Below are 25,947 nucleotides of genomic sequence, written 5' to 3'. Positions count from 1 at the left end.
AAATGCCCAGCAGAAGCTGTTCTGAGAAACACGTTTTTCCCTTTGAGCCTGTCTCTTCCTATTACTCATTTCCCACCTGGCACCAAAGCTGTTGTAAAACCAACACACACTAAAGCCCCCTGACGTCACTAGGAGAAGATGCAGCAGCAAGGGAAGAGAGTCACCCCGCACCCCCCCCTTAAAAAAAAAAAAAAAAAAAAAGAAAAGTTGCAGAACTTGGCATTTTTCCACAGCAATGAACCTGAAAGCCTTTGGCTCTCTTCCTGTAAGCAAAATCAAAACAGATCTCCAATATCCCACCTGTTTATATGCATATTCCCCCTTCCTGTCCTACAAAGACTCGAACACAGGAGAATGAGTTTAAACATTTATTTAAACAGAAACTCCAAACCACTCCACCCTTTAACCTTTCAAAAAAAGACAACGACAAACTAGTTTTTCAGCCAGAGTGTCAGAGCAGGCGTAAGTTGTGTTTCACTATAACAACTCAGTAGCAATACTAGCAGGAGACTGACACATACGGAGCTAGCACTGCAAGAAGGGGAGAAGTCAAAAGGGTTTGGAACTGCTCAGACGCACTTCTGCCCACTTGCCCTTCCATTTTCAGCTCAAGACAAAGGTGCTGGCTTTAAACTGCTTTTTTGGTTGCATAGCTGGCTGGTGTGAAATCTGTGGTCTGTAACAGGCACAACCTGGATAGCGTGAATCCTCTAAGGCACGTATGAGATTGCGGAGCACAGGGCATCCTCTGTCAGGGACCCCGATCCTCCACTAGATCCAAGGGGAATCCAGTCTGTGCACCTAGCTTCCCAACTGCAGAGCATTGAGAAATGAGGATAGCAGTGCACTGCAGGAGAGCGACTCCCATCTGCTCGATGCTTGCTTACTGGACACAGCTCAGGCTCAGCTCCTCGCTCCTCAAAGGCACTGCTGCGACATGACCAACTCATTCATTTCCAATGGCAACAACCACCATCAAGCTGGGACCCTAACCTGAGAACTGGCTCCAACGCACATGGGGAAAGAGAGGGCAGAGTCACGAGGGCAACCCAGGGCACGACGCTTGCCACCTCCCAGGAGTCCTGCTGCCCTTTCTTCAGTAACCACGGACAAACGCGCTGGTATTATCCTTGCCCTGAACACTGCACTGTAGAGACTGCACTCGACTGAGCTCTAAGATACTAGCAACAGGCACCAGAGAAAGTCTTTAAGGAGCATTAACGACAAGCAGAATAGCTTGGCATTCACCTCCAGAGACAAAGGGGGAACGCTAGGTCCTCAAGAAGTCTCTCAAAGGAAAAGGTCTAGGAGAAGTGGCATCTCTAGGAGAAGTGGTATCTCCCCATCTCCAACAGATCCGAGGCAATTCTAGTGACGGGGATGACTTAAGGGTAACAAAAATCACAATCCCACTCTCACAGCAATGGAGAGAGGGACTCAGGACTCATTAGAGACTTCAAATAAGGTGGAGGGAGGCTAGCTGCTCCTGGGGGCCCCACCAATCCCACAGGCTTAGTCCAAAATCAGTTTACTAAAAAAATGTAAGGGGAATAAAATTAACCTCATTATCTAATGGGAAATGAGGTAATTCTGAGCATCAGACCATGCCTCTTCCCATCTCCAATTTCCTTGGGAAAGCCTCTTGTTTCTAGAAAGAGGGTGAATTCCGGCCAGAGACTTGATCATCCACGGTCACTGGAAAAGGCTGCATCCTGTGACCACGGCATTAATGACCTATTCTGGGTAGGAAACTACATTCCAGCTTCATCAAAACACTGAGTGGAAAAATACTGATTCTTCCCACACCCACACAGAACATGGGTGCCAGGGGCTGAGCAGAACAGAAGCCAAGCAGGGGGCAGCTATGGGCTTATGCCAAGAAACCAGAAGCTCTGGCACCCAAACCAAGTTGAGCTGGAGGAAAAAACGTGTGACTTAGTCTGAGACCCAGACGCTCGTCATCTGGGTAGAGAGCAGGTGGTCTGAAACTGGGTACCAGAGATCCCATCTCCGACAGTCCCTTCTGCTGCTGTTGGAAACTGCACCCGATTCACTTGTCTCTGTGCAGTGCCTGGAAGGTGGAAAGCTCCCGGCTCCCAGAATAAAGCCTTTAAACTCTCTCCACACTGGCCACTGGACACAGCCACAGGGCCAGAAGTTATGCCTCAAGGCCAGGGACATGCTGTCTGCCATTATCTCCCTAACAGGGAGATCTCCGCTGCCTCCAGAACGAGACGTTCTCTGCTCCCTCTGCCCCTGAACAGAGGAGAACAGCCTCACCGGCTGGGCCTTACCGTGTGCTAGGGAGAGGGTCCAAGTCCTTCACCCTTCTACAGTGAAGGTGGCAAGTGTTCAGATTCAGCCTGCTTTGGTAAAAACATGTTTCCTCCTCCTCCTCACATCTAGAAATGCAGTGATGAATACTGGGGTCCCAAAGGCAGCTCCCAGGAAGCAGTGAAACAATGAAAAGGCCACAAGCTGCTACTGGAGCCATCGCCGTGACGGGGCTGTTCTGCCTCGTGCAAAATTGACAGATGAGGTACAAAGAGGAGCTGCTGCTGCTTCAATCACTGAGCTGGCCTGGAACTCAGGGGCCCTCCCCCTCTCAAACTCACTCCTAGTTCATATCAAACGTACATGGGTGCTGCTCTGGAGCCTCCGGCCTCGCTCCTTGTCTGCAAGTGACCTGAAGCCAGGAAAGCCGCTCTCTGCATTCGGTTAGTGTGCTGTGAAGTTAGATGGATCCCAGTGGGCTCAGGAGACTAGAGGCTGGAGCGGCACGAGTCCGTTCCCAGGAGACACCAGGAATCTGAATCCAAGTCAGGTTTTGGATCTACTTCCATCTCCTCTTTGGCTGTCTGGGTTCCTTTGGAATGAACCTCCACCTGTCAAACATGGAGCAGCTCTCAAAACAGCTCTGGGACTGGCTGCAAAGCTAGGAGCTGCATAAAGCACAACTCCTATTCTCCACAGCCATCTGGGACTGTGGGAAATGAATAGTCAGATACTGACTATTCATCTCTTCTCACCAGGAGAAATAAAGGGGAATCCCAAACCCCTCAAGGGTTGGGCTGTCCTCACAGGAAACTGACTTCTTGGCTTTATTCCTGTTATTACTACTGGAGCCAACGTCAGCAGCTCCACCAAGCTTTGCTCTAAAAGAGGAGCCTGCTAAGAGCTACATCCCTTTCTGCAGCCTCTACAGGCTACACAGGAGCCAAGATTAGGGTCCTGAGCCCTCAGCACAGACATGCACCCAGAACCCCAGCTGATGGGTGCTCACCTGCTGCACTTCCTCTGTCCCCCTGCAGAACCTCTGGAGCTGGGTGCTCAGACGAATGGTTTCCTGCTGCAGCTTCTTCTGGTCATCCAGACACTGTAAGACCAGGCCCCGGAGGTGCACCACTTCTGCTTGCAGAGCACTGCACATGCAGCCTGCGACAGGAGACAGAGCCTTCTCTCCATCGCATGGCAAGGCTGGGCCCCGGCAAGCGGGCTGCAGAGACACAGAGGGGAATCAGAACAGGCTTGTGTGGAAGGAAGGGAACTTTTAAACCAGGGGTTGCATATGCCACAAGAAGAGACCACACACACAAGGTTGTCACACCAGCTGAGTCCCAGCTTTCAAAGCTTCTAGCAGCCAGGTTGTTAAGCATCTTTACTACCAAACCACCATCCTCCTCCTTTTTCTGGGAAGGCCGATCCTGTGCTCCTATCACCAAAATCCATCTAGTCTACCCCCCGCCCCTAAGACTAGGATCTGTGCCTGCTCTTGGGACAGATGCTCCTGGAATAACAGTCTCACAGGCTGTAATTTCTCAGTAATTTCCTACATAAATCCCTCTTTCTTTCTATCTCACAGTAATTTATGCTTTCTAAATAAATTTCTACCTTCTGGTGGGCTTCTGGGCTACATTCAAATGCATTAACCACATTTTTCTCCAGAATTGATTTTTCTTTTTATCTGACCAAACTCCTACTTCATGTTTTAGACTGCCTTGAATTGTTCTCTTCACAGTACTTGCAGCATCATCTTTGATTATTAACACCCCTCTTTTCCTCATCCAGAAGAATTAGGCCAATCCAACACCCTCTTGCCAGCTTGCCCCATAAATCAAGCATTACTCTTTATGGTCCCTGGATCTTTTGGCCAAGCATTCACTGTGGGAGACTTGGATAACTTTACCCAGGCCTCTGTTTTGGGCTTGTTGAATCCAGTAGACTCCTCAGGGGCCCCTTTCAGTCCTTGAAGTTCCTGGTAAGGAAGGGTCTCCTTTTCAGGCTCTGAAGATACCATGCTCAGAGGAAAGGGGCTGTCAGGCATAGGGATGAATTCCGCATTCTCCAGCTCCTGGACACACCAAAGCAGCACTGTTAGGCCTACCTGCTTTCCCGCGGTTGACTTCAGTCTCCTCAGCCAATGCATCATCAGCACCCTCTTGCGGTAAGAAAGGCAGCTACGGCTAAAGATCTCTTCACACAGCCGCAGCCTGAGCTAGGCCTGGCAAGCAGGACCCCTCCACCACGGGGCAGCCTGTCCCCCGAGGGTGCCAGACAGCTCCAGCAGCAAGGCTGCTGCCATGGCCTGCCCAGCCCATGCTCTGCTTGCAGAATCATCCCAGCAGCTATTCCAGAACAGCGCGCACAAGCTGGCCAGGAGGGCGTTTATCCGCGCTCTCTGGTGAAGCAGAGCAGAGATTGCACAGGCAACTCTGATAAACTCCTTTCTGAGTACACTTTACAGAAAGGGACCCTTGCTTTTCCGCAGCCTTGATCTCTATGTTAAGGCAATTCTGAGACACCACATTACCTTGCGCAGCCAGCCAGGGCAGGAGCTGCTGTCAGCACTGTCGCCTCCCTTAGCTTCTGTCGTGCTGATCCAGCCCCCCATTCCACGATCTGCTTCCATGGTTCCTCGAAAGCCTCCACTGGGATCAGGAGTCTCTGCTTCCCCTTCATTGTCCTCTTCCTCTCCTCCTCCAGTTGTGCAGCTCTGAGCCACTAACAAACAGGAAGAGTGACAACTTTTACATTTTTCCTGTCTCTGCTATTCCAGCAACTGTTGCTCCAGCTGGAGCAAAGAAGATGGCTTCCCCGGAAATTAGAGTTGTACAGCCATGCTAAGTGCACATACTGGCAGCATCTCCCTAGACAGCTCCTCACCTCCTAGTACTCACTGCAGTTCTCCCCAAAACAGGTTATCTACTGCAGCCTCTTGCAGCTTCTTGGCCTTAGCCCTCCCACAGGCCCTTGACACAACTCTGTCTTTCCAACAGCTTTCCCATTACCCTACCGACCTTACTCAGCTTCCTCAGTGAACTGCTCTTACAGTTTCCATGTCAAACTGATGCTTCTCAATACAAAGGCCTCACTGCTTCTCTGTGCTCCCTTTCATCTCAGTTCTTCCCTTCTCCCCAGCTTTGGCCCTTCCTTAACTGCACTACTTGGATTTCCTCCCTCCACCAGCTTCTGTAAGGCCTTTCAAAGACAAAGAAACCGTGCTGCAGGACTGAGCTGCACTCAGTCACAGTAAGCACTGAATTGGCTTAAAACACAGCTGCCTAGCGCTGGTTACTCACCAGTACCAATGGACAGGCCACTGCTGTTGGATCGGATGGTTTTGGAATTCAGCACCTTTTCTGCAGGGAGAAAGAATACACCCCTTTAGTTACAGGGCCACATGGAGAGCAAGAGAACTCCTAGAGATGGCATAGGACAAAGCCAGTGTTGCACTCTTATAGTTGAGAGGGGCTCATCACATTCCTCCACAGCAACCTGGCCTGTTTCCAGGCAGGATTCGTAGGCCAGGCCCTAGCAAACAGTACATCATCGTAACCTAGCTCCAGGAATAATTCCTCATGGACTCACACTTACCAACAATGATGATGGTGTGCCAGCCACGACATGACAGGTCAGGGACATGATGCAGAGATCCAAATATTGGCCGAGGCCACGAAGTACAAATATCCGAGCCATGAGCTCTCTCAGTCGGCGTCATCGCCAGTCGCCCATTCCCACCATTGCCCCAGGCAAAGATATGGTTGTCTGAGGAAAGAGAGATTCAGGAGCCTCAAGTCACTCTCTCTGTCAGGCTGTAATTGTTGCAGGATCTCAGCATCTCTGTTGTAACTGCTATCTCAAAGCATCTAATCCGCCAGCTCCAGTTTGCCAGTAGAACAAACTGATGACTCTAACAAGCAGCCTGCAAGCCAGCACTCTGCAGCCCCAAGGACAGCAAATGCTTGGTGCTGCACTGGAACAAGGCACAGGGGCTCAGGCTGTGAGGATTTCTTTATTCCAGTGCAGTGCTGTGGAAGATGGTCTAAGAAATGCTCAGTGAGAGCCAGTTAACCACCCCACAGACCTAGTTCAAAGGAACCCACCGCAACCTCACAAAGACCCACTCACCGTCAGTAGCAGCTATGGTGAATTCATCTCCACATGAAACCCTGATCACCTGCTTACCCCCCAAGGGGCCTCCCAGCAGGTTAATTCCCAGGCGCTTCTTATAGTCCCCAACACCAAGCTGTCCGCACTTGTTGGAGCCGAAGGTCAGCAGGCGGCCTCGCTCTGAGAGGAGGAACGAGGAGACAGTCACAGCAAGGGCCCAACTCTGGAAGCAGCCATGCATGCAGAGAGCTAACAGCAACAGCCCATGATCTGAAAGGACTCTACTAAGAAGCCAGCCAGGCTGGAAGGAGACAGTGCCAGCCAAGAGGAATGGCTTCAGCTGGGAAATGCCTCCCAAGTTTTCTCCCTTTGCTTCCCTTTTCTGATGCTGGAAGGTGGGACTTCTCCAGCCATCTGACCAAATTTCACCTTGCTCAAGTAAGTGTCAAAAATGTTTCGACCACTTTCCCAGAGCATAATTCTTCAAAAACCTCTTCTTTAAAGAAGGCTGGCCCAGCAACTAATGTTGCTGCTTCAGCTGGCCAACAGGCAGCACTCCTGAGGAACAGGAGTCCTGGGTTCCTCAACCAGGCATGAGCCCTGCTACAAAAGTGTAACCCTCAATGCCAGGATCCTTGCATGGATCCTGCTGCTTCAGCAAGAGAAGCCAAGCTGAAAGGGTAAAGCTGATGTAGAGCAACCAGGCAAACAGTATCCATTTCTGAACACACCAGCTTAGAATTCCTTTCTCTGGCTTCAGCAAACTGGGGCCCATCCCCAGGGGCTGCAAGTAGAGCTCACCATCAATGGAAGCTGTGTGCGTCTTCCCTGGAGAAATGGTACGGATCTTGTAGAAGGACAGCTGCTTGGCCAGAGTAAGGGAAGTGGTGTAAGGCACTTCACAGTACGTCTGAGAAAAGACAACATTTAGATAAGCAGCGAATGAAAGACTAGATGTTCATCAGCTGAGGCCTACTCAGGCAGGTCTTGATAGACCACTGTGTTAACTTAGCCCCCACACAGCTATGGGAAGCTCCTGCAAGACTCCAGGTCACTGGGTAAGCTACCTTGAAGCTGGCCACTCTCTGTTCCACTAACTCAGCTTTGACATGAGCCCACAAGGCAGCCAGGAAGTTGAGGAACAATTTGCCTCTTCTCACAATACCAGTATCCATCCTCTTGGACTTGAGCCAAGAGATCGGCACAAAGTTCATGCACTCCCTGTCAGTGCAGTGGGACCTCTATTTCCCCAATATGCTACTGACTGCTGGAAGTTGGAACTAGGGACCCAAATGCACTTACATCATGGTTAATTATCCCTGATGTGCACTGATTCAGGCCCAGTTTATTGAATTCGTTGAGTCCACATGCCAAAACTTTGCCTGTCTGTGTGAGCAGAAAAGTCCCATCACAGCCACAGTGAACAGACACAATGTTCAAGGTCTTTGGAACATCCACCTACATAAAAGAAACAAATTACGAAAAAAATCAGAATCCCAACACCTAATGCACAGAAGCTGGCCCTGGAGAAAACACATTGAATTAGAGCGGTGGTTCACCTAGCCTGAGCACTGACAGCACCTAATGCAGTTGCTTCAAACGACAGTGCAATAATATCATAAAATCTATAGCATACTGAGAAACGCTGGCCACAATACAGAAATTTAAGACACGTCTAGACACTTCTGAGCGGAGGTATGAGAAACATGGTGCACAGGCATCCCAGCACCTGGAGCCTGCAAGCACCCAACTCAGTTAGCGAAGCAGAGCTGGCTCTGTGCTGTGTGGGTGCAATCCTGCATGACTGCAGATATATAGCTTCCAGGCACCAGTTACTAAGTGTGCTTTGTGCTCTGTAGACCCAGTAGCTCCAGCTGACAGCAGCCTGGAAGAGCCGGGCACACATGTGCCAACGTACCATGTAGATCTGTCCTGCAGAATGCTGCCAGCTAAGAGAAATACCAACAAGTTAAAACTGGCCCAAGGTTATCGTTTCCTTGCTTGTTTCTACCACCCACAATGGAATTATCATCTCTTATTTCCAAAAGGTTTTGCTTTCAACTCATCTTTAACATATTACGTCAAATTCAAAGATTCCCAGTTGTCTGGAATGCTGCAAGTTTCCTCTACAGATCTGAGGTATGCAATTTGGTACTTCCTACTATGATTTCTACATTGTTCTCTCAAGTTCAGCACTTCCAGTTTCAGCTTGCAGCTCAGAGACATGAATCTCTTAAGTCAAGCTGTTAGCTAGTTTGGGAGTGAGACATCCAGGAACAAATGAAGCAAAGGCAAGACCCTCGTAAACTTTGTGATACCTCAGAAAAAACACTTCCGCTTCAGACATCCAGTATTTTAAAACAGGGACTAATCCGCATTTATACCCTTGCAGATTTGGGAAGAGGCAGTCAAAGCCCTACCTTCTGAGGAGTGTAGTGATCTTCTTCTGAATCCAAGCCCAAACGTCCTGCATCAGCAAAAACACTGAAGTGAGAAAGGGCCACACAAGGTGCCTGCTCCTAAGAAACGGTGTAGTCTCCCCCTAGTCCCCCAAAAATCTCCTCACAGCACTAGAAACCTGCTTCTGTACATCCATCACTGCCTGCCATTTCTCAAGATAATCCATCCCCACTAACAGAATGACTACCCCACTCCCAGAGAAGCCACCCAGCACCCTACAAGTTCCTCAAGTGAAGTCTGAAGGGCTCAGTCCCCATTCTCACAAGGAAAGGAATTCCTGTAGAAGCAATCTTTCCTCCCAGGGCATACTAGACTGCCCTCACCCAGGCCCTGCACCACACACCAGCACCAACTCACTCCCTGGAGCGGGCATGCCCCAGCGCTGTTAGGTCCAGGGAGACTCTACCTACCGTACTCCCCACAGCCCCACGTGTAGACTTCTCTGTTCCTGGTCAGAACTGCGACATGGTTATCTCCACATGAGACCTGCTCCACAGGGTTCGTAAGAAAAAAATCCAGCTGCAAGGGCTCAAGTACTTCTGAGCCATGAGCTTTGTCAATGCCAATGCATCCGTAATAGTCCGAGCCAAAGGCATACACCTGGCCCTCATCTGCAGGACACAAAGGAAGCAGTCAGCACGCAGAGCTTGTATTAGGCTACGTATTCGCCTCTCAGGATGTGACAAGGGCAAGCCACTTTGTAATCACCCTCATCTTCTGTGCAGAGGAATGGTATCAGAAGACAACAGAGACTTTTCCAGTTCACAAGAAGATGGATAACCTTATGCTACAACCTGCAGCTTTTGCAGGCCACCAGTGTCACAAAATACAACCTGCCACCTTTTGTAACATACACCCACAAATTGACCCTAAGGCCCCCTAAGTCTCTATCACAGCACACTAAGCATTTGAATTCATCTCTGACAGACTCTGCTATTCCAGAACTGGCAGAGAAAAATGGAAAGTCTTTTGTGGAGTTCCCCCCCCCTCAAGGGCAGAGCATAATCCAAATTCTCCTACAACAGGCAATACCATGGTTCACACATCCTTAAAAGTATTAACAAAATTAGAACTGGAGACAGCCATCAGGTCTCAAGCTTTCTGAATTAAGTAGCAAATCTCCAACCCACTTCTCATTTCATCCTTGGGGGTGCCCAAAGGGGCACATCCTCAGCAAAATAGTCACCCTCCTCCCTGGGACTCAACATCTTCCTCTATAAAATAATGTGGATCCATCTCCACTGTTGCACCTCTTATCTGCAAAACCAATGGGTAAGTAATACACAGGACCTTCTCCTTTGTGACAAAGTTGCTATACTAATCTTATTGTTAAGGTAAGCCATCTCCACAGCACAGCAAAGTGAGGGTCCACTGTGGTCCCCTTTCAGCTCTTACCTGTGATGCAGACTGTGAAATCATCTCCACAGGACACCTGCCGAATAGCTTTTCCCTGAAGCTTCTCTACATGCTTTGGCTGCCGGTAGGAGGCTTTATCTCCATGCCCAAGCTGCCCGTGTAACTTAGTACCCCCCTGCATGTTCTGTAAGACAGAAACATCTGTAAGGTTACGTATAGAGATAGGGCCAATAATTACAAAGCTTCCTAGGAACAACAGAAAAAAGCAAGAGAAAGTGTCTTAGCTATCCTAGGGAAAAGGCTGTTTAGCTATGTAGCGTAACAGCAGGCACCATTTAAATGGCAGCACAGACTTTCGGACACCCAAGCACTAATGAGGAGTGATCCAGTCAGGCCACCAGCTTATTGGCCTAAGAATCAGAGAAGAATCCCAGTTCCTTCCTTGCTGCACTCACTGCCAGGTTGCCAAATACACTGCCTTGCTGCAGGGCTACAATTCATCCTTCAGCATTTTTACCCACATTTCTATATCCTAATAGTTGCGAAGAAACCCATAACATGAAACAAACATCACTGAAGAGACACCAGGCCTGCCAAGTCCGCAAGCAAACCAGAACAATAGTTCTGAATAGTGTAAATGCTGAAACGAAAATGTTAACAGTCAAGTCAAAATTTTCAAAGGCCATTCTTGCAGCAACAGCCAGTGAACGACCTCAAGTTGCTCCCCTCCAATTTGGATCTCTTTCTTCTCTCATCTACCTACCAGTGCTTCCTAGTTTTCCTAACAGATTCTGCATCATAAATACAAAAGCTAGTGTAAGCTTGATACTTGCAGGATACCTCTCTGTTACTGACCATATAAGCCCAAGATGACTGGACTCAGTTGTTTTAAATGCATTATATGCTACCATTTTTTTGTTCACTTTAAGTTGTTGCAGAATTTCCACTCAACATGAAAATCAGAGTTGTTCACTACAAGATAGCTCTGACTACATCCACAAGTTGCTTCACAGATGACTTCTATATTATAGTGAGGTCAGCCATCCCATCCTCTGTGATCTCAGAAAACCTTCCTCAAAAACACACAAGCCAACAGAACATCACAATCCCTTCCAGGGCCTTTCGAGTGGTCAGGAAGAGGAAGAGATGTTTCACTCAGCTTCTGGGTCTACAGGCCCACCACCTACAAGCCTCAAGCAAATCTCCAAAACACTTCCCAACATCATGGGAAACAACTCTCCAAAATACATTTGCCTTGGGAGAGCTGGGTTAGCCCCAAAGCAGATCATCTCCTCCATTCCCTAGCGCGCTCTGCAATTGAATTTCTCTTTCCAAGCTGCTTGCCCATCAGCTTCTTACAGGCTCATGAACAGTTGGTGGTGGATCTGGACTCTCCTCCCCCTCTTTTATACACTTCATATGGTTTCTCTCACTTACCACCCAGGTGTAGAGCTCCTTCTCCACTGTCACCACAGCAAAGTGAGTGTTACCAGCACACACCTGGCGTGCACTGCAGCCACTTTTGATGGCATCCAGCTTCTGGGGGGTGGACTTCCCACCCCCCCAAACATACACCTCGCTAGTGCGTGAAGTCACCACCGCAATGGGAGCCTCATTCATGGTACTTGACCTGCACAAGACCCACCCCGCAAAACACACATGCTTTTAATGAGTTTATGATCACTGTCGCCATTTACTTTCCTACCACATGCTACCAATTTCCCCATGCCCAATCTGCAGCCCTTCAAAACCACTCATGGTATTTCTTTTCACTAGCTGCTGTCTTTGTTAGAGATTGTGAGGCCTGAACCACTACAGAGACACTCAGGAACAAACCTGTCTCAGAGCAGCAGAGAAAGGAGCCTTCAGCAAGCATTAAAGAATGTCTAGAACCCAATTCAATGTCTTTTAAAAATAATGAGCTTTCACTGAATGGCCATGGAGCTGTTCTCATCTGTGAAATATGACACTCTCACAAACTGTTGCAAAATCCTGCTCAAAACATGGAAGCATCCCATACCCTTTAGCTTCCCTCCACCTCCTCTTTATTTAAGTTTCAGGCATTCCATTTGAAGCAAAAATATAACTCTTATGCAGATAAGAATCAATTCACAAGCAGATTGCAAAATTGAAGTTGTAGTCAAAGCACACAGTTTGTTATCAATCCTGAACTGAACAACCTCACATAAAGTGCTCAGACAGCAATTTCAAGTCTATGAGGAAATAAAGGTCAAAACCTATCTGATAGTTCAATAGAAAAACAGCTATACGTGTCATGGAACATATCTGCCACAGAGAGCAACTCTGCCTTACAAGCTTGCTGGAGATCAGGGAGAATGTTTCCCTACATCCAGTTTTATGAAAGATATTCAAATTCATTTCATATTCATTGTGAAAGATAGTCAGTCAGATAGTCATATTCTTCCTGCTGAAGGGAACCTGCCTGAAAGAAGGGCTCCTCAGCAGGACCGACCTCAGTAAGATTCCAGTCATACATATAAGCAGGATATAAAAGGGAGAGTAAAACTTGGAATAGCAACCATGGAACGAATATGTTGAATTCCTAGCACTTACTGCTCTTCTAAACTACACTGTTCCATTAAGGTTTTCACAGTCTAACACTTTAATTAAAGCTCCTCTCTGAGGAGCTGTTCTTTCCAGACTTCCTTTCAAACATGTGCCCAAATAATTACCTTGGTCGCTTGCTTGGCCCATTAAGCAGCGTGACTTTCTCTTCCATCTCCCTGCCAAAAGAGAGAAAGTATTTTAGAAAAACAGCAACATATCTCCCAAAGCAATTTACTGACAAGCAGCATAAACAGACTGCTTTCCCTTTCAATAAAAGGCTGCTCCCTCTTGGAGGAAACGTGGCAGCTGTTTACCAGCTCACAGCAATACACAGTAAGTAGGGCAGAAGTAATGTGCCATACAGCTAACAAACATACAGGACAGCTAGTGACAGTCAACTACACATACCAGAATTTGGCCAACCAACACCCACATTGTACGAGAATGACTTTAAACGGCTAAATGTCATCAGGATTTGGGTTTTTACATGAGCAAGACAAAACTCAGCAACTTTGCTGCCCACCAAATAAAATAATCTTTGCATACGGGATTAAGTCTACTGTCCCAAAGGCAGCCAAAGTAGGATAAACAGTCTAAAATCCTGGTCTCTCTTTCATAGAAAGAGGCTGCATGGAGCCTTATGGCCAACCTGAGCTAAAATTGACCACGTTCAATACACCTCCTCAGGAGCAAAGGGAGAAAGTGCAGGTCTAGCCTCACTGCAGGAACTGTGTATTATGAAAGACCTTTTCCAATGACTGAACAAAGATCTAAGGGTAACCCGTCCTTCACAGAGATTTAACTTGAAGAGCAAAAACCAGCATTCTTCAAAGGAGCCTCAGAAAGGGATGCCTCTGGGTTCTCAGCACAACAGTTGCTGAGGCAAGGGATGCAGAGGCCCTTCTCACCCAATCCTCATGCCAGCAGATATAGGGATTGATGAAAGACAAGACAGCAAAAATACACTTTCTCCTAAAGCTGATGAAATTACTTCAACAACCTCATGCCAGGCACAAATTAGTCTAAGGACTTTGCTTCAAAAGCATCGACACCACTAGTTTGCACAAGCCCTCCCGTTCTCCCTCACACCTCTGGCTCATCCAGGTCTCAGGCAAGACTATACCTCCTGCGTTTGCTGAGAAGAGGTTGTTCAAGCAGTTCATCTGCAGCAGGTCTCTTCTCCGGATCCTGAAAGAGGTTAGCAACAAGTCACTCCCTGGGAAAAGCTCATCATCTACAATAAATTCTTGGGCCAGAAGACCTCGTCAAGTGTGGTCTTCTTTCCCTGACTCCTTCCACAAGGGAAGGGAAAGGATGAAATATTTACAATGAACAGCAATAAATGCCAGAAATGAGCAGAATGAACTTCCCCACTACAACAATATCAATATTACGTCTGCTTCCAAGAAGTTAATTCTCTACAGAAGTGCAGAGTCATGGTCAGAAAGTCAGAACCTTAAGAGACTACTGAACTGATGCTCCCACTTTCAAAGCGCTGCATAAGAAAATGATCACTTCAGCCAGCCCATAAAATTAGCATCATCAGAACAAACCCAGCACCCCTCCTAACCCTGCAAGACTGAATGGCATCTTGAGAGGATGCTTTCAGAGGACTGAAGGAAGCCCAGCCTCAGTGATACATCAGGCCTCACATGTATTACCTGGCATCAATAGCCCTCATGCTGAAACATGCACGCCAGTCCCCCCACCACGAATGGCAAGGCTTAGGCAGCTCAGCAGGGGTATCTCAAAACTGGAAAGTATCTCACCAACCTGATCAAGGCAGGAATTCACCATCTGGATCAGCTCCCGAGAGTAGATAGTGGAATCAACCTCCATGGCCCGATTACCCTGTACAATCTTCACACAAAGGTTCAGGGGATTCTAGGCGAAAAACAGAAATCAGCTGTAAAAAAATCTGATCTGGACAATGTGTTCAATGGGGAGAAACGCTAGAGGCCATAAACATTTACTCTCTCCTTCTGTGATCAGAGAAAGGACATTCTTCTTCTCCCCTGCCCAGGAGGTTCTCCAGAAACCTAGTAATTATTTCTGCACACATGGTATTTCTGATAGCTAGGACTTGGTGGCAGCATACACTTTTCTGCCAGATTCCGTAGCAGTGGAGGGAGGATAGGCTCCTCTCTGCACAAAAGCTCCTATGCAGTATGCTGCCATTGAAATACTGCACAGCAGCACAGTTACTGGGAACTTGGCAGTCCTGATGAAAGGAAGGCAGGGAAGGATGGTATTTTGACATAGCTCTGTAAGGGTTACAAAATATTCCCCCTGGTCAGCTAGCTGGTCTCCTCATCTCATAGTACATGTTGGCATATCAGCTATGCCAGTCAGTAATGCTCCCTCTCACTCTCTCAGTGCCAGCTGACCACTTTTCTCTTGCATCCTAACTTTAGATGAGGGCAAGAAGATTGAATCTTATGAAATCCAAGGCTGGAAATTTTTCCTACAGAATGCTGCACAGAAAACTCATAACTACCAATGCTGAACCAAGACTAAATGACCACAAACTTCCTCCTTCTGGATGAAAGGGTGTTTCACTCGCAACAGCAATACAAATCAGCACAGTTTGCATTTCTGTATCTGATAAACCCAGTGCTGCAGACAAGACGGGTTTGTCAGAAGTTGGAGAGGTACTAGCAGTGCAGTTTTCTCTGACTGCAGTTTAAGAAAAACAGTGGCCTGGGACTATAATCAGTAGATTAATCAACAGCGAAAGAAAAATAGAAGCTAAGAAAAAGCTATGAGCCAAGTGCAGACTTCAGGATGATGAAAATCAAGGTACTCTTTCTGGTTTGCAAACTTACTGTAGCATCAAAGGTCCTCTTCAGAGTGAGAAGTTCAAAGATGACACAGCCCACAGCCCAAATATCTGATTTGAAGTTGTATTTCACACCCTGGCAGAGTTCTGGGGACATGTAATATGGAGTTCCCACCAGCTAGGAAAAAAGAACATTTAAAAATCAGAAATAATCCAGTAGCCTTCAGTTCTGGAGCTCCCCATCCATCATGTTCACATAGGCCTATCAGAGCTGGATGCAGCTGCAACTCAGCAGTCAAGAGATACAGACCATACACCCCACCAACATGTGCTAGAGGGAAGGGAACAAGCACATTTCCTTCCTTCCTACCCACAAACCTGTGCCTGCATTTCTTAAAAGATCCCTGACACCACCTTGCTCCGATTCGGATGTGTTATATACTGCTCAATAGAGCGGTCGTCATGAGAAAACAGTGAAGACTTGCCCCTCTTAAATACCTTATATTCAGAGTTAATCAGGGGTTCAGGTAGTGACCACACATATTGGAACCCTCAGAAGAGGCTGAAGCAAAAGGGATCTAGCAAACCTTCCAAAGGCAGATGCCAGCCCATGGCTGTGGAGCCACTCTGTCTGATCACAGGGTACTGCCAGGACAAAGGCCACTTTGTCTCTGAATAAAGAGGGGTTACTTCTGGGTCAGTAAGCAGGAAGCTGGCATGAGTTCCACCTGAAAAGACTTTCACTTCAGAAATGAAGCTTTCCTGAAGAACTGTTTAAAACAAAAAACAACAACAAAAAACCCACCCCAAAATCCAAAACCCCACCACTGAAATACAGAAATTCTCCCAGCTAAAACAGAAATAGCAGCATAGTTCAAAGTCACAAGAAGAAACAGAACAAACCACGATAAAAGGTGTAAGAATGAAGCTTCCAGATGAATGGAGCTGACTGCCTAGCAAGGAACCAGACAGTGGAATAAAATGAAAAGTATAAAATTTAAGACGAAAATTTATAGTTGCCCTCTTCTCTCTCAGCAAAGCTCTAAGGACTACAGAGTTGGCCTTTCATTAGCTCTGCTAGTATACCAGATACCTAATGGGCACACTCAAAAATCTGTCATCTACCTTCCATTTCTCTTTACCCAGCTATGAGAGTCCTAATCACAGGAAGACTTAAAACCCCATCTAGCTGGAATACCACAGGGAGAACTAGGACATGGCTCTTAAATCTTTTTTAAGCACAACATAACATAAGCTTTCTAGAAGACAGACATTTTCTGTATCATCATCCTTGACTGGGAGAAAGGTTGGTAAATTAAGAACTCATCATTTAGTAAGCAAGAAGTTAACATTTTACAAGATCATAATTTAACTGTTATGATTACAACCTCTGTAATGAAAAATGCCAACAACAACGTGTTAGGGACTCATTGCACAGAGGATATCTTCAAGACTGCCATTGGTCATTACATCACAAATTGAGCAAACAGGCTCGAGCCCAGCAGCACGTACAGAACTAAAGATGGTTGACAGTACTTAGTTCAAGATTTTTCGTAAGTGAAAAAGGAAAGAAAATAAACTTTCACGTGTAGATGAAGCCACACAATACACACAGAAACAAACCTGGAAATTCATAGCACAGTTTTCTCTGAAAGTCAGAAGCCTATGAAGAACGTGACATACCAGAAACGGTTTTGCTGGACCCATATTTAGCAAGGACTATATGCAATATACTTGAGTTCCCACTTATTATGGAACTGCACATTAGCGCTCACGTTCTGGAAGGAGGTTGACGAGCGTTTAATTATGCATCCTATCAGGACACTAATAGTTTGCATTAAATCTAATAATAAGCCCTGGTAAGGGTAAGTGCAAGCTGGCTGGCATCCTAAACTATAAAAGTCTTTAGCAAATTGAAGCTCCAGACAATGTCTCCCTTTCCAAGCCTACTGCTCACAACAGAATTAACAGAGCTGGGAAATGCAGGCCGAGGTGTTCAGGTGGCTGCAGCACAGCTTACCCTCTATCGTAACTCTGGGTGTGAAACTGCTTCCTGGAAGGGTCTGAAACAAAGCCAGTTTTGACAACCTTCTTCTGGTAGAATTAATCTCTTCTGCAAAGCTTTGCCCCTCTTCAAGATCATTATCAATGTGCCACACTGTTACCAAAAGGAAAGTGAGCACCTCTCTTGCTTCTTTGAAATTCAGTTCAGAGCCTGAATATCAAAGTTAAAAGGACATATCCATGGAACAATGCAGTGCCAGGCAAACATATTCAAGCCAGCACAGACCCAACAAAGGAAAAGTACCTCTGTAAACACAGCAGCATGCTCAAACTAATTTGGTTTACTAAGTTAGCCTAACCTACCCCAGAGAGAAAGCTGTATGACACAACTATACTGCTGCCTCTGTCCCTTTGGATAGTATGGATGGCCTTCATGTTATGTATTCACCTTTGGAAGTAACACAACTAGGTAGCTGGGAAAGAAGAGCAGTGCTCCCTAACATAGCTACACTGGCTCTGGTACAATTACATGCCCATAATGTCATTTATCACTAGTCTAATGCTGCTTTGCAGGGAGATAGATCTTTAAAAGGTAATCCAGGAGCAAGGATAATTGCAGACTGCAAAACATCAGCAAATATCCTTATGTTATTGAGATAGTCCAGGTGGTAGAGAGGCAAAGAAAGAACAAAAAAAAGCAAGTAGCAGGAAAAATGCAGCATTTCTGGTCTTCTGCAAGGCATGAAGAGGTAAGACAAAAAAGATTGCTCTGCACACAAGGCAGATACTCACAGTCTCAGCCATGGAGTACTCAGAGTTCAGCTTCTTTGCCAACCCATAGTCTCCTAATTTAATCAGGTTTGCCTTGGTTAGAAAGATATTTAAGGTCTTTATATCTCTGAAAGGAGAAAGAGAAATATAGACTTTCAGATATATTTCCAGATTTCACAGTTTTCCACACATTATCATCCTTTCTTCTCCCTATGAAGTAACTTCTACTCTATCAGCACCTTCTCATACATGCAACTCTCCAAAAGCAATTTGACCCCAAGTACTGTGGTAGTAACTGCTGCTATGTTTTATCATATCCCCACACAAACACAAGACAGTCCAAAAAGCTCAGCCTCCAGACAGCTATGTAAAGATCACAGAGCAAAGATGTTCCCGCCCGCCCCCTCAATCCTTTCTCGCATGAAGGCCTTTGGACAAGCCTTATTTTTCCTGTTTTAATAAATGGACCAAAGATAGATGTCTCTGAGCTCACCAAAAACATAAGTATATGCATGATTGTGTATGCAGGCATATGTATATTTTATGTATTTTTATATACATACATATACATATATATATTTAAGTGCACACATACACACAGAGTGTAAAATAGATGCCACTCTCAAACTTAAGTCTAACACCTTTCTACCTTACGCCTCAGGCAAAAGTCTTTATAACATGATATACAGTACCCAGAAGGTCAAAAGGCAGATGGCCACTAAAATGTTGAATTTCAAAACTCACTGAAAACATTGTGTTTCAGATAGAATAATTTATATTTAAAGTTTCGCAGATCAATACAAGAGACTGTAAATACAGCAAGGAAGCCCCTGCAAAATATGCTTCCCATGGCCAACACTTCATAACACCCCCTTTTCCTAACGTACCATCAACAACTTCCCAGTGTAGATCAGGACAACACCAAGTAAAGCAGCACTTTGCATTCATCCACTTGGGGCATCGCAAAGTCCTGGGTCACTCTGACAATGTCTGCAGCAGAAGGAAATCACTGCAAACATTTAAATAACTGTTCAATTTGTTATTATGGAAGGATTTGGGGCCACAGGTGTTCCTAGATTGTGAACCTTGCTGTCAGGATGGGTAACAGAGATGGTAAGCAGGAAATCATTGCAAAGCAGGACAGACATGACATCTGCTTTAAGTCAAACACATATGCACTGCTTTGTCGAGCATTAAGCACCAACCCTTCATTAGCAAGGCTCTACCAAAGATCAGAATGGCAGCAATCAGGATGCTATCCCACAGAGAACATCCTCACACAGCTCTCCTCATTAGTTACAGCAGGATGTGGCCCACCACGTGATCCAAGCATGCTGAAAATAGCTATCTACAAACGTGGTACTCCCAGAACACCATGGCCTCCGTACTCTGCCCATGCATTGGGCGCTTTTGAAGCACACATAAGCAATGAAATTTACCCCTCCCAAGTAGAAAAGAGCAGCAGAAAGAGGTAACTAGCTACTCACTTAACTCTCAAAGTCAGTGTTAAAATTACCGCAACCAGCTAACAAGCTATAATATTTCCTTAACAGGCCAAAGAAATTGGATTAAGCCAAATGCAGGACACCTGGTTGGATCTTACAGCAATGCACCAGTGCGAAATCCTCATCACCATCAGCCTTCAGAAGTTACATGACGATGTGCATGTGGTCTGCAGCTATTACTTTTGAAGCAGGAGGGAAGTACCCTCAGCCACTGCAGACTGCTCCTTCCTACCCAATTTAGCAAACATCATTCATATGCTACGGCAATAAACAGTGAATTTACTCCCTTCCTATGCTTATTAACTCTTTATTCACAGAGCTGCAGCACCACACAGATAGTGATTCCATTTCTGTATAGAAAATGTCTTGCACATCTATTACAAGACAGTTTCTAACCAAGAAAAATTTGTGACAGAAGTGACATTTAATGTCTGAGCAATCCAGCTATAGTTTCAACAGAGAAGCTCCTTGCTTGCTTTAAACACAGAAGCAAAGGCTACTCAAAGGAGTTCTGCACTCACATCTGCGAATTACTGTTTCATTTTAGCTTTACTGCATGCCACACTTACCTGTGAAGAATTCCTGCTCGATGAATGCAGCTCACAGCTGACACAATTTGAAAGAGATACCAAATCACCATCTGCAAAGGTAGGAATAAAGCCTTATGAGAGATTCAGAGAAAACAGGTGCACCTGACATACAGAGGCACAGCAAGAAAGCCTAACTGTGCCTTTAGGTGCTCTTTTGGAAAGAATATAAATTTGTTATTCCCTTGGAAATTTCACGTTTCAGAAATCTCTGAAAAGAGGGAAATTCCAAAAAGGTTGCTTACTCTAGCACCCTTCATAGTGTCTGTCCTAATAAGCACCACAGAAGTCAAAATTTGTTACGAGAAAAGGAATGAGAAGAGCAGCTAATGACCATCTGCGAAAGATCCGCTGTTGGGCTCTCTAGAGTAAAAACTTGGACCATTTAATATTCACCAAGAGCCAGAAGGCCTTAAAATTCATCGTATAAGAAAAATAAGTTTAATTATCACAGCACGAGGTGGAAGCAGAGAGTGGAAAATAGACAAAAAGAAAGAAAAAAAAAGGAACAGGAAAAAGTCCAAAGTGATACAGATTCAATGTAACTACTAAATGAGGCTTACTCTGAAAAGAACCTGTAGAATGGCTAAAGGGTGAGAGAAACTGAACACCAACCATGAAGAAACACAGAAAGGGATTTTAAAGTGAAATGTTAGCCAAGACTATAAGTGACCAAAGTCAGCTGAGCTCTTTCTTTCTGTAGTGCCAGAGACAGCCAAAAATGAAAGAATTTCAGTAATTCATAAATACTTGCAACATTCAATAGAAGAAGGATGTCAGTTCCCAGATCTATACAAAAATTCCCTGAGCATTACTATGGAAAAAGTATAATATAAATATTCATAAACAGTCAGATCTCCACAACACCAAGTCAGCCCACTGCTCCCTCAAACCAGTCAAAATTACCTCTTCTTCAAATAACTTGTCTTTCTGCCGCAGAATCTTATCGTAGAGGTTCCCTCCTGTAATTACAAGTGAGTGAGAAAGAGAGAGAGGTTTATCTTGGTTAATAGCAGCAGTTATTCTGCTGAGAATACTCAAATCCCATAGGGGACCCGGCGGTTCCTCACAGCTCTCCCTCAGCACTCTTCACTTAAGCTGGTCAGGTACTCACAAAATTAAGTTGTTCTTCCAGCTAAGAACTTCACCAGCACATCTAAGCTTAGGCAGAGATCATTCCTTGTTCTACATAACCATTCAATACGCTCTGAAAGATGAATCAGAGAGAAAGGCTAGCAGTCTCTACTTTTTCACCTGTCAGTGGTTCTCCTCCCTGTGAGGAACGGCTGCGAGAGCTGGGCCTCTTCAGCCTGGGGAAGAGAAGACTGAGGGGGGATCTGATCAATGTGGACAAGTACCTGAAGGGAGGGTGTCAAGGGGACGGGGACAAACTCTTTTCAGTTGCCCCGTGTGACAGGACAAGAGGCAAAGGGCAGAAACTGAAGCACAGGAAGCTCCGCCTGACCGTGAGGGGGAATTTCTCCCCTGTGAGAGTGACGGAGCCCTGGAGCAGGTTGACCAGAGAGGTTGTGGAGTCTCCTTCTCTGGAGATCTTCAAGGCCCACCTGGATGCAACCCTATATACCATGCTCTAGGTGATCCTGCTGAGCAGGGAGGTTGGACTAGATGATCTCCAGAGGTCCCTTCCCACCTTACTGATTCTATGATTCTATATGCAAACATTTATAGCATTAAAAAAAAAAAGAAAGAAAAAAAAGATTACAAGTCCAGAGAGGTCCCTGAAGGCAGCAGTTACTGCCTTTCCAAAATTATTGCCCAGCTCTGACCTGCCAATTTCCCTCATCTGCCCTGCCAAATGCAGCAACGAAGAATTCAAAAACAGGGTTGACAATAGCAGTAGAACCTGACAAGAAGCCTGAAATCAGCAAATAGCCTCCACGTGCCACAACTTGATTTTCAGTCTGCAGTCTTCAAAAACTAAAAGAAATGGTGCACAGATTGCTGCAGGCAGGGAACAGCGAGAGTCCCTGCCAGATCAGAATCTTATTAGCAAATTCAAAATCTCTGATCAATCCTCTTGCTATTCCACTTCCTAATTATCACATAGTATGTCCTAATAGTAACAGGACACCAGGCTCCCTGTTCCACTCCTGCAGGAATGGTGCAAGACAGTTTTCTGCTGTATGTTTTTCCCAAGTCTGTCAAGTTGTAGACAGCCAAAAAAAGGTGACAGTGGCTCCTTTGCCTCCTTGAGGGAGTATTTCAGACTTCCACATTAGTAAGATTTTTCTGATATGCCAGTTAAGATTTCCTTTGCTTATGTTCTTCTCATTCTGCCTTCCTATAACCCCTCAACATTCGTTTTTCCTGTCCTATGTTCATGCTTGCAAATTAATTTGTAAGTGCTAAGTGTCGTTTACAGATAACCAAACTATTAATTTCTAGCTCTTCCCATGAATCTCTTCCCCCACAATTCAGACTACAAAGGTTTTAGTGATTTCTGTTTCTTAACTCTGATCTTTTTTCATCTTTTCTGCAGCTTTTCTGAACCAAAGAGCAGCATGCCAGGTGCTATATCACCAAGATGATATGCTAGGAAAAAATTTAGCTCTCAGCTCAGTTAATCAATACCCCTATACATAAATATGCTGCCCCCCCACCCAAAAAAAAGGCTTCTTTTTTGTTTCATCTAATTAATTTAGCTTTTTGACCCCCTATTTTCTCTTCAACACATCCATTTTATAGCCTGTTTCTTCCCTCAAGCTATTGCAGGTGTATTCACTGATACTACTCCATGATAAATCCAAGTCCCATGGTACCACTATGCACAGACAGTACTATATGCAAATCATCAATTCAGTTCCTTCATTTGTGAAGAAAAGAGAGTATTTACTTGAATTTGAAAGAGCTCCAGAAGAAATATGCCAATTAAACAGCAAAAACTTTCAAAATCTGGTGGTTTTTTTTTTTTTTTTTTGTCTCTGTTGTGGTTTTGGATTCTGAAAAGTGTCTGACAGCATCCAGATTAGCCTTATCTTAAAAATTACTTACAAATCACCTTGGACTTGTATGCTGGGAAAAGGAAAAAAAAAAGTACTAACAGAACCACTGACAAAAACGATACCATAATTCTAAACCAGACTCCCTCTTCTCATGCCTCTACTTCTGTACCACCTGCTTGGACTCAGATGTACCCAGGTAATACAGGCTGTACACTCATCTCTTGTTTATTGCCCCAAAGTAAAACATCAGTTCAGAGACATTAACACACACGTATAGACACTAATACTACACGCCTTCTCTCAATGTCCTCCAATTAATTTATACTGGTCCTAAGCACGCGGTCTTTACTGGGCAGCCAAACAACTCGCATAGAGCACTCCTAAAACAGAAGGAGGCTCAAAGGGCCAACGTTTCCCTGCTGCTGTACTGGACTCTACCTTTCACGAGAACTGGAAATGATGGACTTGAGAACTGAAAACAGCTTTGCCCAACCTGTCAACCAGCAACTTGCCTGACGCCCTTCAAAAATACTTTGTACGAGCCCTTTGCCCTCCCCAACCCGACCCAGCAAAAGCCACTTGTCTATGATGATGAAAACATGACTCCACCAAAAACCTTCTCCTCTCTGATAACTTGCCAAGGCTTTACAGAGGAGCCGTCCCACTTATCCAAATATGCCCACAATACCACCCCTTGTTCTGGAGAGTGTACTGTATATCTAAGTAGGTAACCTGTTCTAACAGTATTAGCCGAATTAACTCTTCTTCCAGCTGCCTAACAGCAGTTGCATCTCTGCCCCTCACATTGCATCCTTCTGCCTCCCCATCCCAGCGGTGACTGGTCCCCCCACAAACTCCAAGTAACACCACTTGATCTACTCTTGGATGGAATTTGAAGGGTTTCACCACCACCAGAAGGACTGGGTTTTTCTCTAACACTAAATGTAGAAGCTGACAGTGTCAGGCAAGAAAGAGAACTGATTATACTGGACAAGCAGATTTTCAATATAACTTTGTAATTGTCAAATGAAAGGGGTCTAAGCAACTTAAAAAAAAAAAAAAAAACCCAAACCAGCCTCATTCTGTACTGGCTGAGAGGCCCAAATATCCTCATATCTTTTCCCACTGCTCTCCTAGAAGACCAAAAGGCACGTTAGAAGTGCAGATGAACAATAACCCACAACAAATTGGAAGGGTTCTCAGTCTCTTCCTCAGCAGCTACACAACAAAATTTATCTCCATGCCTCTGCTCCCTAGAGGACACCAAGCAGTACTCCCTGCAGGTTCTGTGGGAGGGTAACTCGGCAACGCAGCAGCCTCCTCTCCCTAAGTGGGAGCAGGGATCTCACCATTACAGTACTCCAGCTCAATCAGCAGCGTGGTGTTATCCATGAAGTGATTGTAGTACGCAATGATGTTCTCATGCTGCAACAGAGCAAGGATAACAATTTCGTTCAAAGCATCACGACGCTCCTTTTCTGACAGCCGGGTCAGGTCCACCTCCTTCCACACGACAAGTGAGTCATCCTGAAACACAAAAACATCTTTTAATTAAACACACTGCTCTGAGGAGAACATCATATGCCTTTTCTGCAGGAAATTAAAATTTCAGGAAAGGTAAACAGACTTTCAGCCTGTTACTGGTTTCAGACAAAGATTCTTCACAAAAATAAGTTTGAATTTTTCTGTTTGATGCTAGAAATAGCATCTTCCTAGCTGGCTAGCATCCTCTTTGAAAAAAGGAACTATAAAGGTTTCCAGGGAAAGGACATAGAGTTTGTTTCATCTCAATCAAGGCTAAACACATTCTGGTCCAATAATGGGGAGAGGGGCAAGCGTATTTCCAGTCCTGTACTTGTAGGATATTGCATGGTACTTGTCATTATGAATGCACAGCTACTCCTAAAGACCACTAAGAAAACAAGAACACATTTAGCTTGCTGTTGTAAGACCCACTCGCGCTGCAGGATACGTGTGGAGCGATGTGTTAAGCGGAGTGTTCACCTGCAGCTGTTCAAGCTATGTTTCACCCATAAAGAAGCACAAGGATTTCCCTTGGGTAAACCGCTTCTTTTTGGCAGCCGTAAAAAAAAAAAAGGAAAAGAAAAGAAAAGAAAGAAAAACGGGCAGAATTAAAGGACTTGGGGGCAGAGGAAGGACTGGTTTCTAGCCAGCTCCACCAGACTACGCTGCAGTCTTCACCACGAGTCACCTGCAGAACCCGCCGCCGCGTCCCCCGTGCCGGGGAGAAACCGCGGAAAGAGCAGGCAGCTGCCGCGGCCGGGGCCGGGGGCGGCGGCCGGGGCCGGGGCCGGGGCCTACCTCGGTGCGGCGGTACAGCGTGGCCTCCCCGAAGGCGCCGCGGCCCAGGATGCGGATGGGGACGTAGTGCAGCTCCTCCTGCTCGCCGGGCAGGCCGCCGCCGCCGCGCGAGCCGGCCCTGCCCGAGCACTCGCTCCCGCAGTCGGAGCTGATGGAGTCGCAGTGCCGCTCGTACTTGCCCAGCGACATGGCGGCGGCGCGGCCGCTGCTCAGCGACGCCCCGCGGCCTCCATGTTGGCTCC

General features: G+C 45.9%; 1 protein-coding gene across 1 annotated transcript; it reads right to left on the bottom strand.

The window, feature by feature from the left end:
* Window positions 1-355: 355 nt before the first annotated feature.
* NEK9 (NIMA related kinase 9) lies at window positions 356-25,947 on the bottom strand. Its single transcript, XM_062576573.1, has 22 exons — window positions 25,706-25,947; window positions 24,733-24,910; window positions 21,327-21,382; window positions 20,403-20,473; window positions 18,350-18,455; window positions 15,600-15,731; window positions 14,548-14,658; window positions 13,898-13,962; window positions 12,900-12,950; window positions 11,644-11,836; window positions 10,246-10,390; window positions 9,261-9,461; window positions 8,811-8,857; window positions 7,693-7,848; window positions 7,192-7,300; window positions 6,409-6,570; window positions 5,875-6,045; window positions 5,580-5,639; window positions 4,811-5,001; window positions 4,187-4,351; window positions 3,284-3,496; window positions 356-2,885 (listed from the first exon to the last, which is right to left on the bottom strand). Exons 1-22 carry the CDS (start codon window positions 25,892-25,894, stop codon window positions 2,763-2,765), a joined length of 2,895 nt encoding a protein of 964 aa, XP_062432557.1. The 5' UTR covers window positions 25,895-25,947; the 3' UTR covers window positions 356-2,762.

The sequence above is a fragment of the Rhea pennata genome, chromosome 5 (assembly GCF_028389875.1).
Source record: "Rhea pennata isolate bPtePen1 chromosome 5, bPtePen1.pri, whole genome shotgun sequence".
Taxonomy (NCBI): Eukaryota; Metazoa; Chordata; class Aves; order Rheiformes; family Rheidae; genus Rhea; species Rhea pennata.
The sequence above is the reverse complement of the archived record's forward strand: the minus strand, read 5'-3'. Positions and strand labels throughout refer to the sequence as shown.

Excerpts from the sequence above, each read along its gene's own strand:
- NEK9 (XM_062576573.1), bottom strand. The coding sequence starts at position 25,894 with ATGTCGCTGGGCAAGTACGAGCGGCACTGCGACTCCATCAGCTCCGAC. Across the intron at positions 15,732-18,349 it reads AGTACTCCATGGCTGAGACT|CTGGTGGGAACTCCATATTA; the intron begins GTGAGTATCTGC and ends CTTTTTTCCTAG. Across the intron at positions 10,391-11,643 it reads AGGAGCTCTACACCTGGGTG|AACATGCAGGGGGGTACTAA; the intron begins GTAAGTGAGAGA and ends TCTGTCTTACAG.